Genomic DNA, 18641 nt, shown 5'->3' on the forward strand with positions numbered 1-18641 from the left:
GTTAGAGTATGATTATAATTTCTAGCAATTGGGGCTGCGACGCATGGAGCAGCGTCCGGAGCTATGAACTAAACCCTAAAAAAAGAAACCAACAACCTAAAATTATAAGTGGATAGAATTTTGAGAAATAGGATACCTGAACCCCGATGGGGGTTATAGGGGGGGGGGCCGGATGGTCTTTTTGGACCTTTTTTCTTAAAAAAAAAGTATTAATTAATGATCAGTTGAGAAAAAAGTGGGGGTTAATTTACAGGGGTTGTAAAATGTATGAGGTATAAAAATAAAAAAGAATATATAAAAATAAAAAAGAATATATAAAAATAAAAATGAATATATAAAAATAAAGTATTTTGGGGTGCGGTTAGGAAGCATGGCAGGGTAATTTTTTACCAAATGTTTTAAAACATAAAGTTTGTTTTAAAACAACATATTGGTATGTGAATAGTAGTAGTGTTAATATATATGTCCTAGAAAAAGAAAGAAGTCAAATGAATAGTAGGGGGTGAGGAATAACTATATGGATGAGGTGAGTCGAAAGGAGCGCGAAGCTGGAGTATAGCCCAAAAAGTAATGTACCTAAGGGGAAGAAAGAAGTAACAGGATCTAAACGCAGAGCGTACGAGGGTGAATATCACTGATATGTAAGGTTAATTGACACAATGTTACCGTGGAATAAGACTTGAAAGAAGAAGAGATGAAGCACACGTGATATGGGAAAGCGGGGCATGTATGTTACCAAGAACAAGGGGATGGGCACTAGGGCTGAGTTAGTGAAAGGGAAAGTATAAATGAATGTTATTACATTTGGGGGGGTCCCCCACCAGACCCCCCCAAACAAGAAAAAAAGAGCAACAGTGTGTTCACCGAGTTCTTCTATGTTTTCGTTAATTTAAGTAGATCCTTGACCCCAGGAGGTAGGGGGGGTTATAGGGGGGGGGGGGGTTTAAAAGATTTTAGGGTTTTTAAAATCCTTAATATGTTCAAGTGCTGATGATGTGTGAGGCTCAAATCGTAGGTTAATTTACAGGGGCTAATAGGAATTTAGGTAGTTGTTGCGGGGATGTTGAGGTTTAGGGTTATGGGGGGCATTGTGTTTGGTCTTGGGGGAAGTGGGGGTAGTATGGGGGGAGTCTAAACGGGCCCCGTTTAGCCATTTAGTTGGCAGAGACAGGTGGAAGCTCATGAATATGGGGGTGATAGGGGGTTATGATGGGATAATATAGTTATGGGTAATGCCCCTCTCTCCCTCAGAAAAGGATGGGGAGGGGGGTTAGTATAAGGGGAGTCTAAACGGGGGGCCCCGTTTAGCCATTTAGTAGGCAGAGACAGGTGGAAGCTCATGAATATGGGAGTGATAGGGAGTTATGATGGGATAATATAGTTGTGGGTAATGCCCCGCCCACCCTCAGAAAGGTGGGAGGGGCAGTATAAGGGGAGTCTAAACAGGGGGCCCCGTTTAGCCATTTAGCGATCAGGAAAGTGTTGAAGTGCATGATATGGGGGTGAAGGAAGTATGATGGGATATTATAGTTATGGGTAATGCCCCGCCCATCCTTAAAAAGGTTGGGGGGGGGGGGTAGTATAGGCAGAATCTAAACGGGTGAGCCCGTTTAGGTCATTTAAAGCAGGCTAGATAAAATTGGGAGCATAAAATGTAAAATGGTAAGAGGTAATGGTGAGATTTTTATAGATTAGGGTAGGACCCGACCCTGTGGAAGGGGTGGGGTAGTATAGGCGGGGTTCTAAGCGGGGGGACCCCGTTTAGCCATTTAGTAGGCAGAGACAGGTGGAAGCTCATGAATATGGGAGTGATAGGGAGTTATGATGGGATAATATAGTTGTGGGTAATGCCCCGCCCACCCTCAGAAAGGTGGGAGGGGTAGTATAAGGGGAGTCTACACGGGGGGCCCCGTTTAGCCATTTAGCGATCAGGAAAGTGTTGAAGTGCATGATATGGGGGTGAAGGAAGTATGATGGGATATTATAGTTATGGGTAATGCCCCGCCCATCCTTAAAAAGGTGGGGGGGGGGGGTAGTATAGGCAGAATCTAAACGGGTGAGCCCGTTTAGGTCATTTAAAGCAGGCTTTGCAAGTATCATGCTCTGCATGACGTCTTCTTGTTTATTTACCATTGAGCTTCAGTGTGTCTATCCAGGCCATAACATTTTTACTAATTGAGCTTTTGTCATCAAATATTCAACAAACCTTTATTATGAGAATATGGAGAACACAAATTTATAAAATGTACAATTTTTTTAACTTGTTTTCATTTTTCGTCAAGCTTAGTTTGTATACAAAGCGGATGCGGACTGGCTTTGCATTTTGAGATGCTTTCTAGTTTGTGATGTAGTCTTCTACCTCATAATGATATTTCCCGAATTTGATTTGGCGATGGTTAGGATGGATGAAATCATGCTGATGAAAGTGCCCACCGTCAATTCTTCTTCTTCATTAGAACTCTCTTAACTTACTCCTCTGGGCCATGCTCTTTTTAAACTGAGCAACGAGACTGTTCCACGATCATTTATACTGTATCTGTACAATATTATTTATACAGTAATTAATATATGTACAATTGCTTCTGAAAATACTGCTTAGGGTGAGATAAGCTCAGCCTTAGATTAGTACAGTACTTCAAATGGTAGTTTAATATTGAATTGTTTCTACATGTGTTTACACAGCCTGGTCACTGGGGACTGAGCTATGATTTACTCGGATGTCGGCCTTGTGATTGTGATGTAGGGGGAGCTCTGGACAACACGTGAGTATAATTTAATTTGTAAGGAATCCCTCTTATTTTTTACGTACAAAATCTTGGCTTATGAATGAGCAAGGTGGCAAAGGGCAAAACAGCAACATTCTGATAGTGGGGAAGTAAGGTCTTAGGTGGATGCAACAAGTAAGGGAATTAATGAAGAAGAAAAGAGGAAAGGAGAGAAAGAAAAATATACATGGCTAATAGTTAAAAGTTAAAATCTGGACCTCTTCCAGTGGCTGATTGTAGAATGAGATGAGTGGGTTCTTTGCTGATATTCCAGCGAGACAAGGTGGTACTGTAAGATCTGCCAGAATTGAACGATATGGTCAGACCAACATCTAAAGAAGATGTCATGCAGATCACGATAGTTGCAAAATCCACCCCCTCTTCCTCCCGCCCCCCCACACCCCCCCCAAAACGGTTGCCGTTGATCGATCAAATTGGCCATTTCATCAAGACTAAAATTTACGATCTTTTTTTTTTTTTTTTTTTTTTTTGTATACTGAATCGAGGCTCGTACAAGAGCTAACATTTATTTCACAAACAAATCAACCAGACAAACAAAATATATAAAAAGAGGGAGTGGAAGACAAGATGGGGAGAAAAGGGGAAGCACACAAACACAACATTTGATCTTGATCAAAGCTCGGGTCAATAGGATGAAAAGTGACGATTTTTCAGATGGAAATTAATGATTTTAGACGTTTGACCTAGGATTGACCTTTGACCTTTTGACCTCAAAAAATAGTTGGTTTCCCAATTCAGTGAGACACTATGCAAATGCTGTTAATTTTCCAGTGAATCGGATGAAAATTGATGATTTTGGAAGCTTGGCCTTGAATTGACCTTTGACCTTTTGACCTCAAAAATAGTTGGTTTACCAATTTAGTGACTCAATAAATATGCAAATGCTGTTCAATTTTCAAGTGTATTGGATGAAAAATGGCGATTTTAGAAATTTGACCTCCAGATGACCTTTGACCTCAATATCAATAGGCTTCTCAATTGTGATGATGTGTGAGTTTCAAGACGATCGGTTTGGAATTGTGACCTGTAGGCGAGTGACAAACAGATAGACAAACAGACAGAATAACAAACGCAATCGATCAATATACTGTACTTGAAAAATCTTTGATTTCGCAAGTAACAATTGCATAACAGCAGAGTGACAAAGCTGATGTCTGCCTGTCGGTAGAATTGTGTACTAAGGTATAATATGGAGTTGTCTGCAAAAAGGAAGAGAGGGTTTTCCAGAGCATCAGAGACGTAGTTTATGTATATAAGGAACAAGACTGGGTCCAAGCACTCTGGTCTCCACGAGGAGAGGAGAGGATTCCATTGAGGGTAATGTACTAACTGTGCCAGAAATTGAAGGAAGTCAGAAAGCAAGGTATGAATGCGGCCTTGTAAGGCACAGGTAATACGTTTGGCAAGCAGAGCAGGATGGCAGTCGCTAGACTGTGTTGAATGCCCAACATATGTCCATGGAGCCTGTCGTCACCTCTTGGTTGAGATTTAGGGCCTCTGACAATATTGCTGAGAGATGACCAGCAGCATGACCCTGAGCTAAATAACCAGGATGGATTCTAGAGATATTTTCTGCAACTTTAATAACAGCATACGTGACATACGAGGTTCTTCCCTAGCAAACCATATACGTAATAGATTTTGGAGCCCTTACATTGTTCGCCAGGGTTCTATAAAGCAGGTGCAATTTAGCACATGGATACGGTTTCAAGGAGGCTCCAAAACAGGGCGGGACATTGTTTATCAGGAAATGGAGTACCATGAAAAGTCTGTTTTCGTTGCAGCTCTGGAACACATGATGCTTTCCAAAAAGCAACTCAGATGATGTAACATTTTTGGCCAGGTGATATACAAGTGAAGTTAAGGAAGAATTTCCTGAGCTTCTACGTGGAATGGAAATTTTAGTAGGTGGTCAGGTGACATGTAATGTGATTTATTAAATTAATATAAACAATGTAACAAAAGATAAGCCAGGTGTTGGCTTAGCGGTTAGGGTGCCGGCTTGGGATCCTAGGATCCTGGGTTCGAATCCCGGACTATCGCTGAATTAACGCCAGGGGGGGTTGACTGTGCGTGTACGCAAGAGGGACCAACAGGGTTGATGGCAGGAAGGGCATCCGGCTGTAAAACATTGCTTCAAAAAGGGGGGGAAAAAAAGCCGACCCCCACTCTGTGGGGGAAAATGGCCTCTAAAGGTGGTTCAATGTAAGAAAGATGTAATTGACTCCACAAGAAGCATGATACCTATAGCTGGTGCCCTCTAAACTGGCTGATTCCAGAATTGAAATGGCTGTCGAGGCACCATAGCACAATGTGGTCTCATACAGGTGGAATGGTACAAAACCACATCTAAAAATCACTAGGAATCAAGTCTGTAGACATCTGCGGACATCTACAGACATCTGCGGACATGCATCAGCATACCAATCACCTAAATCACAAAAACCATCAGCAATTGATAAGAAACACCTATTTCAACTACCTCGGGTATTAATAGAAGGTCGTCAATGTTCGTGATGGTACATTTTTGAGTCGTAAGCATTGTCTGCACATATAAAACTGAAATCCCCCAATTCGCTTGCGTACATGTACATGCCCTCCAACCTTCCCCTGCTCCCCTCACCCTTGCCATGTGTCTGGGTGTTGCTGCCAGGTGCTCCTTTACCACGGGTCAGTGCCGGTGCAGGAACCATATATCAGGCAGTAAATGTACCCAGGTGGACCATGGCTACTTCCTTCCTTCTCTCGACTACTACACTTATGAAGCTGAAGAAACCGTTATGATCCATGTAAGTTAGTCTTTCCAAGAGGAAGCTCCATACAAGTTTTTACGCATATTGAAATGAAGTGCGAGCACCTCTCTCCGAGGGAAGGGTTTACATATTTTGCTTTGAAGGTATATGAGTGACTGAAGTTGTGATTGATGCTATTACAGCTTTATTCACTAAACCGTGATTTCACCAGGACATTTGGGGACATAATTGCCAGACATGAAGTTGTGACTCAGGCCCAGATGCCAACTATTCTTTCCAAGATACCATGAGACAACTGCCGTAATATAAGAGCATAGACTAACAATAGGATTGGGAAAGGTATGTTGTATTTGCACTTGCTATCACATGTCATCTTGTCTGCCTTTATGTCCTGCCTCCATTTTCTCTTGTCCTTTACTGTATCACCAAACTATAAAAGTCTCTTCTCTTATTTAAACACTTAAGATGTCTCCATAGAATTGTGCGGGGACAGTGTACTTAACTTTGAGCTTAAGTCTGGGTTTGAGTCGCTGCCTCACTCACTTTAAGTGTGCCATCCCTCAGATGGATGTTAAATTGGGTGTCCCATCTACCAATTAGTTACTCCCGCCAGGGAGTAATGCATTCGATCGTGTCCGTGTGTGTGTGTGTTCGTGTGTTCGTGTGTTTGTGAACAAGATATCTGGAAAAATTCTGAACGGATTTGGATGAAAGTTGGTGGGATGATTGCCCTTGAGATAAGGAAGAATTGATTAGTTTTTGGTGAAGCTCAGGATATTATTCCGGATCCAGGAATTTTTTGAAGGATTGTTTACCATTGGAAGATAGGACTCATTTTTTTTAACATTATCTTCTATATATTCTATATTTAACATTGTGATATGAAAATAGTTTTCATATTTGTTGTAAATGTAGTTTAAACTCGTGGTTATGCCTTAGAGCGGTGTATTTTGTTAGCAGCGTCGTCTTGAAGGTTATTTTTTTTTCTAATAAAGACATATTCTGTCATTTTAAAACCACCAAAGTGTGTATTAGGTTTCCCCGTCTCATAAAATGTATCGTTTGATACGTATAATGCTTTAAAACTGTTTTTTTTTTTTTTTTTAACCTCAGAAGAGATATCAACATTTACCTCAGCGAATGTCAATCGCGGTGTCAGTATTTTATGAACTTATAAAGACTTAGGTGAGTTATAAGTGTGACCAGCATGTGCACGCGATTCTTCCTAGAAGAATGAGTGGTCGCATTAGCTTGTACGACTTAAAATGAGCGAGTTTTGTTTTGACGTTTGGGCCAGTTTTACATGTTGTATCCCGAAGGAATGAAACGAACGTTTTCCTGGCTTACAATTTTATTTGAGGTCACACATGCCTCAAAATACACTCACTTATATAGAATTGAACGCTGAATCCGAAAATGTACGTTAAATTGCCTTGTTTTTTTTTTACATTATCTTCTATATATTCTATATATATATATCTGTGCAGTGTCTGTCTTGTGTTGTCACTGAACTACTCCCTCAAACTTTTGTGAAATCGTACGATTCCAACTTGACCCACGGCGGGAGTATGCGCTCTACTGAGTGGCGTTCTAGTTGGTGGATGTCAAAGGTCGCACTGTGTCTTTCAATAAAGTACGTGAGTTACTTGCGGAACTCTGAACCAATTCTTAATCTCCACTCTAATTTATTGTAAGAATATTTTGTCATCTGCTTGTCCTGAAAAGCATAATCTGCATTATGTAGCATTGTATAGTTTGAAATGGGACACAGGATGGGGAAGGGTTTGGTGGCCTTTAACAATATAATTATTGTCATTTTTTCTACGTGGAGTGTGTATTAAGGATGAAAATGTCCGAGGTATTTTATTTCTGTTTTCATCTAGTCAAGAGAATGAGCCGTTCCACTTTTAGAGGCCCGATGGTACGTGTTCATTCATCGTACAAGATGTAAAACATTCATTATTCTTGCTACACATCTACATTTTCCCTGACTGTTAATCACATGAGCAAAAGATAAATAAATGAGAAGTCACTCATAGAGTGATACTTGGCGAAACAGCGAGCTAGAACACTACTCGGTAGAGCACATACCCCTGCCAGACTGAACAGTTTGTTTTGTATCCACTGATAGTCCGAATCTGAATCCGAACCTGAACTAAAATTGAATCGCCTTGTTCTGGTCACCTAATCAACTCATCTTACTCATCCAAGTAACAAACACACAAACATGAGTGATCAACATACTTGGGAAAAATTTTTTTCCCCATGTAACACACACACACACACGCACACACACACACTGGAGTGACAACATACTTGTCAAAAATTTTTTTTGCCAAGTAACTAACTAACAGACAGACACTACAGACCAACATGCTTTGCAAAATTGTTTCGCCAAGTAACAAGTACAATTTCCTCGGCACACTTGGACAGTGTCATTGACCATAATGATTCCTGGTTAGAAAATTCCCACATGTGGTTGTGAAATTTCTCACCAAACTACTTTTATTTACAATGCGACATTTCACCCTCCTGTAGTTGCTCATCACACTACTCCTCCACATTTTATGGCTCTCAGCATCCTCATGTGTCAACTCTGGCTTTGGTGTACTATTTCGCCACCGAACTATAGGACTTCATCCATACTTGTTAAATATCATATATGGAGGGGCCTTTTGTTATTAGATTGTTTATTTGTAATGTTTCATTGTTCTGGTGATAAATCTCAATACTTTGAATCCTCCATCTTCCCCACACTTAATCCGTTGTGGAAACAACTGCAAGGATTCAATGAAACATGCTAATTTTGCTGTATTTCTTTAGAATACCGGAGGAAGTTTTTATTGTGTTAAACACCAAGGCTCTGTACTTGACGACGACTAGTAGGTTGTCCGTCCCCGCACGGGATTCTACACGGGGTAGGGATGAAGGCGGCAAAAATGCAAATGGTGTCTTCTGTGATCGAGCTGCAAGCTGGCCGCTGATACAATGCAAATGCTATAATGGCGGCGAGGTGCTCCATTTCAAACTATTTGTTGGATATATGCAGCTTTTTGATGCCTAGGGTCTATAATAAAAAAATGTTTTGGTGTCAAAGCTAGTGACCAATTGCAAATTAATAGGACTAGCAACGGTACCCGCCCTATGGGCGGGGCTTCAATTGGGAGGCCCAAATGAAAAGGCAAAATATCAGAAATTGAAGGCTTTTTTATTTTAAACGATTTGTATAAACATCCGTTAAATCATATCACACACAAATCATCAAAATCTAAACAGTATTTGTCGAATTTCAATAAAAGCCACATCACTGTTCATATCGGTGAATATTATTCCATCATGTTTTGAAAAACTGGAAAATTGGAAAATTGGAAAAATTGTGAAAAAATTGGAAAAACAATATGGCCTATTTTACTCCAGGGGTTCCTAGGATTACCCACCGAAAATTTCGTTGCGATCGGTTCAGCCGTTTTTGTGGTATCTGGGAACAGACGGACAGACATTTGGTGAATAATAGTAAGATTATGCTTTGATTTGACCCTCTGTCCCTTGTCTCATCTGCCGGCATTAGTTGGTGGATGTTAAAGATCCCACGGTGTCCTTTGTGAAGAGTACAGGCAAGTTATTTGCAGAACCCTGAACTATCTACAAATCCCTGCTCTAACCTTCAGGGGGCACTGCATCAGCGGCATGGCCTCGCTCCCAGCAATGATGCAACGGGACATGTTTCCTCTTCACGAAACTTTGTCAGCAAAACCTGAAAAGCCATAACTTGTTTTATGTTTCCAGGAAAACTTGCATGGTCGATGCACATTTTCTTGTCTCCTAGTCCTTTATCTCTTCTGCAAGCGCTCTGGCCTGGCCAGATCCTGCTAGGCCTGGCTGTATCAAACACGGTGCTCTTCATGGGCGCACGGACGCTGGCATGCTACATAAGAACATTAGCACAGGAGAAAATGGGGTAACCAGAGTTGGTTTTCATTCTAACATGACTTAGCATATTAGACTGCACCATAATCGTTAACAGTTTGCTGTGATGTTCATTTCCTAGTTTTGACGCAATTTGTTGTTGCAGATAACATCTCACCAATCCTGTGAGTCGACATACTTATTCTTGTGACGTCATGATCTCCAACTAATCATTTAGTTAGTTGATATTCCCACAAAATAGTGCTTTGTTGCCTTTTGCGGTTGTGTTGTTTTCTATTGATCACATGATGGAAGAGAGTGAGAAATTGGGTTTAGGGCTCAAATCTTATTCACAAATATCGTTTCGCCATTGTGGGTTTAACGCCTTATGGAGACCTGGCACCTCAATTATCTCTGTGTGAACCACCTTTAGAGGCCATTTTCCCCCGCAGAGCAGCGGTTGGCCTTTTTCGGGCACCTTGGTCCCCTTTTTGAAGCAATGTTTTATGGCCGGATGCCCTTCCTGCCGCCAACCTCAATTTTGCCGACCTGGTACTCAATTTGCCGACATCTGAAGGATGACAGGTTGAGTCAACCCTCCTGGCGTTAATTCAGCGAATGACCGGGTTCCGAACCCAGGATCCTAGGATCCCAAGCCGGCACCCTAACCGCTAAGCCAACACCAGGTTTCTCAATTATCTCTGTGTAGGTAGGCCATAATTGTTAGATACAGTACATCACGTTCTCTTTTTGCTTGTGATATAACAGCTTACTAACTCATTTCGAACATTCACAGAAGTATTCCAAAAGTGAAGAAGCAGATTATATTTCCAACGTGCAGGCTGAAGTTGAACGGACATTGTAAGAAGCTTCGCATGGTCTTTCCCCTCTCAGGGTGTTTCAGTAGAGCCACGGAAGCTGTCACGTGATCTTCCTAGTAGTTGGACGGGAATCGGCTTTGCACGAGTACCGGCAGGAGGTCGCCTGGAATTCCATGTCAACAACCTTCCCTACAGCATGGAGTATGAAGTCATAATTCGCTATGAATTACAGGTAACCCATGGAGATTTGGAGCTAACATGACAATTGACACAGTGATCTCAACACTCACTCTTGAAGCTGCCCACATTAGTCCAACAATCTTTACCTGTCTATTCTCTCACCCTCAAGATGTCTGTCAGACCTACTACCCACACTCTTACTGGCACACTTTCACACGTCATCGGTTTCTATGAAATAACTTTGTTTTATTTTCTTTCGATAAAAAATTTTTTAATGATGCCATTTGCAGTAAATTTTATTTTATTTGCAGTCGCAGAGCCAACATCTGCACAATTTAACATTTCCTGTATGGATAGGACCTTGGATTAACCTGCTCACCTTGTTCGGTTTCATGGTCGATAATAATATAATCACCGCAACGTTCTCTCAAGGCTCTATTAATTACTAATTAATATAATTGTTATAATACATAACATTAATTAATAATATAATTAATAATATAATTAATATTATAATAATTATAACAATTAATTAATTATAATAATAATAATATTATAATAATATTATAATATATTATTATAATATATATATTATTATTATTATAATATTATAATATTATTATAATATAATAATATTATAATAATATTATAATGATTATAATTAATTAATAATATAATAATTGTTATATTAATATATATTAATATAATTAATATAATTGTTGTCTATTTTTAATTAAATTTTGCCAACTACAGACTTGGCATTTAATATGGAATATTTTTTTGTTGGGGTGAACTTACTTTTCAAGTTGACTTAGAACCAAAAGTTCATTGGAATTATGTTGAAATTATTCTAGATTTTGTTAATGTGACCTTTAAAAGAAACAAAAACCACATTTGACATTTCGAAGCAAATAAATTGATCCTTGAAAGTGATGTGAACTGATATTGAATTCAATTCATGGACAGTACTGTGTTAAACTTCTGTACGTTTTCCAGAAGTATTTCTTTATTTTGCACATTAGCCAAATTTTTTTTTAACAAAAACAAAAGTTAAATTATGACTGGGATTACGGACAGTAAAATTACAGTTCAGTACTTCGTGTAACCCCCACGAGCATTCAGGAGAGCACGTACACGTTGAGGCATGCTGTTCACGAGATTTGCCAAGGTTTGGACAGGAATCTCTTGCCATGCAGTGACAATAGCCTGCTGCAATTCACGCACAGAGGTCAGCTGCTGGTCCAAGTTGTCGATTTGATGCGTTAATTCTGCCCACAAGTTCTCTATCCGATTCATATCCGGGGACATGGCAGGCCACTCCATATGCTCTACACCACGGTCAGCAAGAAAGTGTTGGATCATGCGAGCACGATGAGGCCATGCATTGTCATCTTGGAAGACAAAGTTTCCTCGAAAGGCTGCACGAGCAAATGGAAGCAATGTTTCTTCCAGAATGACCTTGTACTTGAACTGGTACAGGTTTCCATTCAGAACAACCAGGTCAGTTTTGCCCCCTGCATGAAAAGCAGCCCAAACGGTCACCCCACCACCTCCAGCTTGGACTCATGGCACTATACAATCTTCGTTGTAGGCTTCATGCACTTGTCTGCGCACTCGGACATGGCCATCTTGACGATAGACCAGAAATCAAGACTCGTCACTGAAGATCACGTGATTCCAGTGTCCTGGCTGCCATTGACGGTGCTCTCTGGCCCACTGCAATCGGCGCTGGCGGTGTTGTCTTGTCAGGCGTGGCTTTCTCAGGGGACGCCTGGTACGATAGCCTGTTTGAACCAGTCGTTGGTTGACTAGCCTTCTGGATACAGGCGCATTTGTCAGTTGCTGCCACTCATCCCTAAGCCGATTAGCTGACTTGGTACGGCCATTGCGGACTAACCGGTGCAGCTGGCGATCATCCCTCCTTGTGGTTCTGCGGGGATATCCTGGCCTCGATATTGGAGTAGGGACACCCCTCTGAGCATTTCGTTTCGGGATCTTTGACACCTGACCTTGAGTGATGCCATACTGCCGAGCAATAGCACGCTGTTTCATGCCGGAATTTCGTAAAGCCACCACTCTATGACAAACAGCATTGTCGAGTTGACGGACCATCTCCAGAGGAAGCGGCAATAACTTTTGTAGACGTGCAGCAGTTGTTTTCCACTAATGCAGAATGCAACAACCCTTATATACCCGATTGTGAAGCCAATCGTCAAATGTACCTGTCCGTACATTTTGTCACGCCACCTGTGATATAATCCTGTTATTGACTTCTTGCTGCGACAGACAGTCACATGGTTCTTTTAACAAAGAAATCACCGAAGCGTAAAAGAAACGCACCAGATTGATATACTGAGTTCAGAAAAGAAACCCAAGTCAAGAAAAAAAAAAAAATTCCATATTAAATGCCAAGTCTGTAGAAATTAAAAACTACAGGAAATTTTGCCAATGCATTTTAAATACGCTTGGAGAATGGTAGGATTTGTACGAATGTGTTAATTTGCTCCTGTTGAATGACCTCAGTGTACGTGGCCAGATTTATGTGAAAAATATAGATATAGACCAATAAATTTTCACATTGGAAACGGCATTTTGGGTTCAAATACTGTCATAACTTAGGTACCTTCTGCGAGACAACCTTGGAATCTTATCTTCACATAATTACATCCTCCTGTTGTCTCTTTGATTCAACATTTTAAAGAATGTACAAAGGATCAGTTTAGATTCAGTCTCTGTCACTCAACTTTGGACGTGCTACTGATTTTCTCCAAACAATGATTGAAGGCCTTAAATCTCAAACCAAGAGGTCAGAACTATCTCACTAGTTCAGGAATTTGACATAGCCTGGCACCCTGCCTTGCTATCTAATTCCAAGATGGCTGCCGCCATATACAAGGCCACTTTTATACCTGGCTCTCTCACTTCCTCTATTTGTCCAGTCAGCACTTTGTTGTCAACAGAATCCTTTCTTCTGGTCTCTCAGTGGAGACTGGAATGTCCCAAGACATTGTTTCTGAAAAACCCTCTCTTCATCTTTGCAGATGACTCCACATTATGCCATCCCAAATGGCAGGCAGGCAGCAGCCTCGTCACAATCTGCTTATCTGCAATTGATTAGATGATGGTGTTCCAAATGGAGCATGTCTTTCAATCCTGGAAAATGAGCTGTTATCACTGCAAACAAATTGCTCCACTCCTTTTTTAAAGGGTCATAAGGGTTCTAAAGGTCTGTGAGGTCTAAAGGGTACATTCCAAAAGTAGTAAGGTGAGGGTCTAACAGATCTAAAGGATGTAAATGTCTAAAGGCATCTAAAGGGACTTAAAATGTATAAAAAGGGTCTTAAAAGGTCGAAGGTTTAAACGGTCTCAAAGTCTAAAGGTTTAAGGGGCCTGAAGGTCTAATGCAGTGGTTCTTAACCAGGGGTGCATGCACCCGCTGAGTGTGTGCAAAGTAATTTCTGGGGATGTGAAGCCTGCTGACCGGTTCATGAAGGAGTGCTAAGAATCGAATTATCGGTCTTTAATTTTAAGACCTGTCCTTAAGTCGTTGATTTTTGACAAGGGGTGCGAGAAATTATTTTGAAAACCGACAGGGTGCTGCCACCAAAAAAGGTTAAGAAACACTGGTCTAAATAGTATGTCCCAATACTAGTTATGGTTTAAAGGATCTGAAGTGATCTAAATAATCCAAGAGGTCAAAAGGATGTAAGCATCTCAAGAGTCAAAAGGTCAAATGGGTCTACATGTGTAAGGGGTCTAAAGGTCTAACTAAAGAGTACATTCCTAAAGTAGTTAGGGTCTAAAGGGATAGAAAGGATGTAAATATATATAGAGGGTCTAAGGGTTTTAAAGGGTCAAGGGGTCTAAGAAGTCTATTGGGCCGAGAGGGTCTAAAGTGTTGAAGGAGTCGAAAGTGCCCAAAGGGGTCTCAATGGTCTTAAACCACCTTTCTTCCGGTCTAGCTCTCTCTACTCTGTCAGTCCTCTATAATCTCATCTCATGTCATCCTCCATCCAAAACTTTTTTTAATGGCATAGCCCATCGGGCAAAGCCGTCTGGAACAGTGTTTGTCCATCTGTATGTGTACATGTATGTATGTATGTATGTATTGTTACGTGGTCCCCTCGGTGAATACCTGGTCTCGGTGACCCCCGGACCGTGAGAGGAACTCCGCCAGCAAGCTGTACTATATATGCGCTTTCGCCACGCAATCCATATGAATTTCACCCAGGAGACAACTGATGTTCAAGGATATATTTCCAATGGTAATGATACCATACAATTCCAATGACACAACCACGGAGATTTTCCCCGAGCAATCAACAATACACAACCATCAACAATATTTCCCAGCCACAATCAATTCCCTATGAGTAAGATGGCCATCTTATCTATGTGTGTCCCGGTGAGTACTCACACCCCCTTTCGGTCTCTGCTCCTCACAATGTCTCTGGGCCCCTCCTGACCAAGATACTGGTCGGCATCTCCGCACTCGGGCGGTTGAACGAACCCCGGGTGGACGTTTCTCCACCGGGCAGGTATCGTACCAGGCACCGTGGCTGCAGCCCCTCGTGGCCACGCGGAGCGGGTACGGTAGAGCAAGCCAAACCCCACGCCGCTTGCAAGGCGCGTTAGGCCCCAACGTGCGACCCGCACGCGTCTGTTTAGACGGTGCCGCGAACGATACCAGACGCGGGGTCGATGCACGGCCCCACGTCACTTGACGTCTCCACCGGGCAGGTACACGTCCCGGTGATTCCTCTCGCCAGACAGGCTTCGGAACGCCACTTTTCCACGCAGCGCAAGGTCGATCCCGCCTTTTGGTCGGAGCGGGGCGAGGAAGAATAATACTCGTCCTTTTTTCCTCGTGTCTTTTCCTCTTCCGTTTCCGGTCACTTCCGTTTCCGGCCACTCCCTCAGAAGGGCTCCTGACCCTCCAACCACAACAACTACACAACAACTTAATATACTACACATGGATAAGCAAAGACCTGAATGGTAATTCACATACATTCACATAAATATGTAACACTCCCCCCCTTCAAGAAAGGAAGTTTGAACCCAGCGAAAACTTTCTTTGCCGGCCAATTTGGAGAAACAAACCAGATAACTCAACCCCCCCCACATTATCCGTTCCCCCCGGGCACAGTTATCACTTAAAAATAAAGCAACCAAAATTTCACCACAACCCCTCCAGATTACTCCCTCTGGACTAAGTACCAACAACGACATTGTCCCTGCCCAATCAAACTCCATCTCATGACCCTCTGACTTTGACCGTCAGTTTCTTGGGAATGAAGGTTAAGGGGTTGATCAAAGATCCAAAGTTAAGCAACTCGATAGCACTTTTTCCGGGAGGACAAGACGAGTATTCACTACATGGATGCCTTTAGGAACGCGGAGTTCACGGTTAGTCCGTGCAGGAAAGTTCTCTACATGGGCGCCTTGAGGAACGTGGAGTTCACGGTTAGTCCGTGCATGAAAGTTCACTACATGGACGCCTTTAGGAACGGCGTTCACGGTTAATTCGTGTAGGAATCTTGGCTCGGCGGCTCCGCCGCCTTCAGTGCTTCAACTTCTCAGAACTTCCCTAATAATTAGGGTGGGACCACTGGTCCCTGTAGTCCCATGAATAGCGGTCTCCTTCTCGGCCACTACCAAAACTACCGCCCAGTTGTCCTCTCCTGTAGACCTCTCGACGCCTACGAAATGCCTTCCCTACTGTTATGGTCCGACCCTCCAAATCCTTGCCATTCCAATTCTTCTCTGCCTCTCTGGCGTCTTTTGTGCTGGCAAACGTGACAAAGCCGAACCCTCTTGACTGTTGCGTTTCCCAGTCTCTTACCAACCGCACTTCCACCAGCGGTCCATATCTGTTGAAGACAGAGGTCAGAACTTCTTCCTCTGTTTTGAAGTTCAGTCCCCCTACAAATAACTTGGCACTTTGGTCGCCATCCCGAGCTGGTGTGATGTTATTTTCCCTGCTGGGCTCTTTACCAACCCTCAGGTTACCATAAACTTGACCCCCGGCCAAATCATTCCCGATAACCACAGATACACCCTCTACAGGAAGCGTGGCTTGTAAACCGACGGTGACCGGTCCTGACACCAAATCGGACTCCAACTGGATGACCTGAAGGGGAGCACTAACACCGCCCCCGATCCCCTGTAAACGAACACTATCCCCCGTTGCCGTCTCCTCGGACCATGGCAAAATGCCTTCAAGCATTAAAGATTGATGGGCCCCTGTGTCCCTCAATATCCTAACCGGTCTCCGGTTAGTCGAGGCTCCATCCAGTGACACAAACCCCTCTGAAATAAATGGTTGGTAACCCTTTTGATGGCGATTTCTTACGCTAGCCATCGCATTCGGAGTTGTAATAGTCGGACTCCGCTCTGGGTTGTCCCTTTTCATGAGGTAACAACTGGACATCAAGTGTCCAGGTTTCTTGCAAAACGCGCAAGTAGGCCCGGAGGAAAAACTCGGGGTCTGCCTCGGGCCCCCCGAACTATAAGTTTGTCTTGGGCCCGCATCCCTCTGATTTCGAACCGGTGGGGTATCATAGTTGTCCCCATAATCATCTCGAGGCCGCCGCCATGTATGGTCGTTCTCCGCACCTGCTGTTCCCCACCTCCCCTGCGGAGATCTAGGCGAGGAGTTAGGTTCGTGGACCCCTATTCGGTGGGTTAAGGCATAATCATCTGCCATGGTGGCTGCGTCCCACAACTTTGGTACCTTCTTTTCCTGCAGGTACACTTTGATGTCCTCGTGGACACACTGCTGGAATTCCTCCACCAGGATCAAGTCCCGCAATGTCTCGAAGTCTTTCCCGACTCCTTTTGACTCACACCACTGATCAAACATGTTTTCTTTCACTCTGGCAAACTCCACATGGGTCTCACTCTCCCTCTTCCTGGCATTCCTGAATTTTTGCCTGTAAGCTTCCGGAACCAACTCATAGGCCTTGAGGATGTGCTTCTTCAGTACCTCATAATCTGCACATTGGTCCATTGGTAGCGCCGAATAAATTTCCTGAGCTTTCCCCACCAGCACACTTTGCACGAGTATGGTCCAGGCCTCCTCCGGCCAGTTTAATTGTCGAGCCACTTTCTCAAAGTGTGGGAAAAATTTCGCGACTTCTTTTTCACTGAACGGTGGAACCAGCCTCACATGTCTGCCCACATCCCAGGTTTTCTGGTTAGGTGTCGACCCCGTCAGCAAGGGTGGTGCCTCTCCCCGTTCTCTCATTAACTCCAGCTCCTTGAATTTGATTTCTTGCTGAAGCTCCATGTCACGTTCCTTTAATTCCCTTTCCGCTTTTCTCTCCTCTGCTTCGAGGTCCCTTGCAGCTCTCCTCTCCTCTGCTTTTCTCCCTTCTAACCTTTCCTGGAGTTCTCGTTCCACTCTCCTTTCCTCTGCTTGTTTCTCTTCTCTCCTCGCTTCTGCTTTCCTTTCTTCTTCTGCTCTTTCCTTTTCTGCTTTCCTTTCTTCTTCTGCTAACCTTTCCTGGAGTTCTCGTTCCACTCTCCTTTCCTCTGCTTGTTTCTCTTCTCTCCTCGCTTCTGCTTTCCTTTCTTCTTCTGCTCTTTCCTTTTCTGCTTTCCTTTCTTCTTCTGCTCTTTCCTTTTCTGCTTTCCTTTCTTCTTCTGCTCTTTCCTTTTCTGCTTTCCTTTCTTCTTCTTTAATCCGTTCCTGGCTCCGTAATTGCAACTCCAGTTTCCGGAGCTCAACGTCTTCTGGTTCTTCGGGTAGCCACTCCCAGGCTAACTCGTCCCATGTTCCTAATCCCACCATAGATTGTATCACCGTGGCCTGCAACTCTGCCTTCCTCAAATTAGTTCGGACCTCCAAGTTAAAATGTTTGGCCAATTTCAAGAGGTCCGACTTTAGCAACGCTCGGAACTGTGCCTCACTCGGGGTTACCCCAAAGTTCTGTGCCACAAACGCCATGGTGCCTATCGTTAACACCTGTTAACCTTCACCCAAGCTTTTACCCCAATTTCTCAAAAAATTTTTACCAATTAATAATTAATTAATTAATTTTAATTAATAAAAAATATTATTATTTTATTATTTTATACAATTTTAAATCCCGGACGTAGACCCAATTGCGAAACCGCAAATCGTAATTTGGACGAGCCCCCAATTCTGTTACGTGGTCCCCTCGGTGAATACCTGGTCTCGGTGACCCCCG

General features: G+C 42.8%; 1 protein-coding gene across 2 annotated transcripts in view; it reads left to right on the forward strand.

Annotated features, from left to right (window-relative positions):
- The window catches only part of LOC137436520 (laminin subunit beta-2), a 280979-nt gene that overhangs the window by 96944 nt on the left and 165394 nt on the right, over nt 1-18641 (forward strand). The window contains exons 12-15 of one of the 2 annotated variants that reach the window (XM_068130380.2): nt 2683-2762; nt 5440-5575; nt 9366-9497; nt 10340-10498. In XM_068130380.2, coding sequence (XP_067986481.2) covers nt 2683-2762; nt 5440-5575; nt 9366-9497; nt 10340-10498 — 507 coding nt within the window. The remainder of the gene's footprint in view (nt 1-2682; nt 2763-5439; nt 5576-9365; nt 9498-10339; nt 10499-18641) is intronic. The other variant, XM_068130381.2, reaches the window with a different exon arrangement.

The sequence above is a fragment of the Myxine glutinosa genome, chromosome 11 (genome assembly GCF_964187855.1).
Source record: "Myxine glutinosa chromosome 11, kmMyxGlut1.1, whole genome shotgun sequence".
In the NCBI taxonomy this organism is placed as follows: domain Eukaryota; kingdom Metazoa; phylum Chordata; class Myxini; order Myxiniformes; family Myxinidae; genus Myxine; species Myxine glutinosa.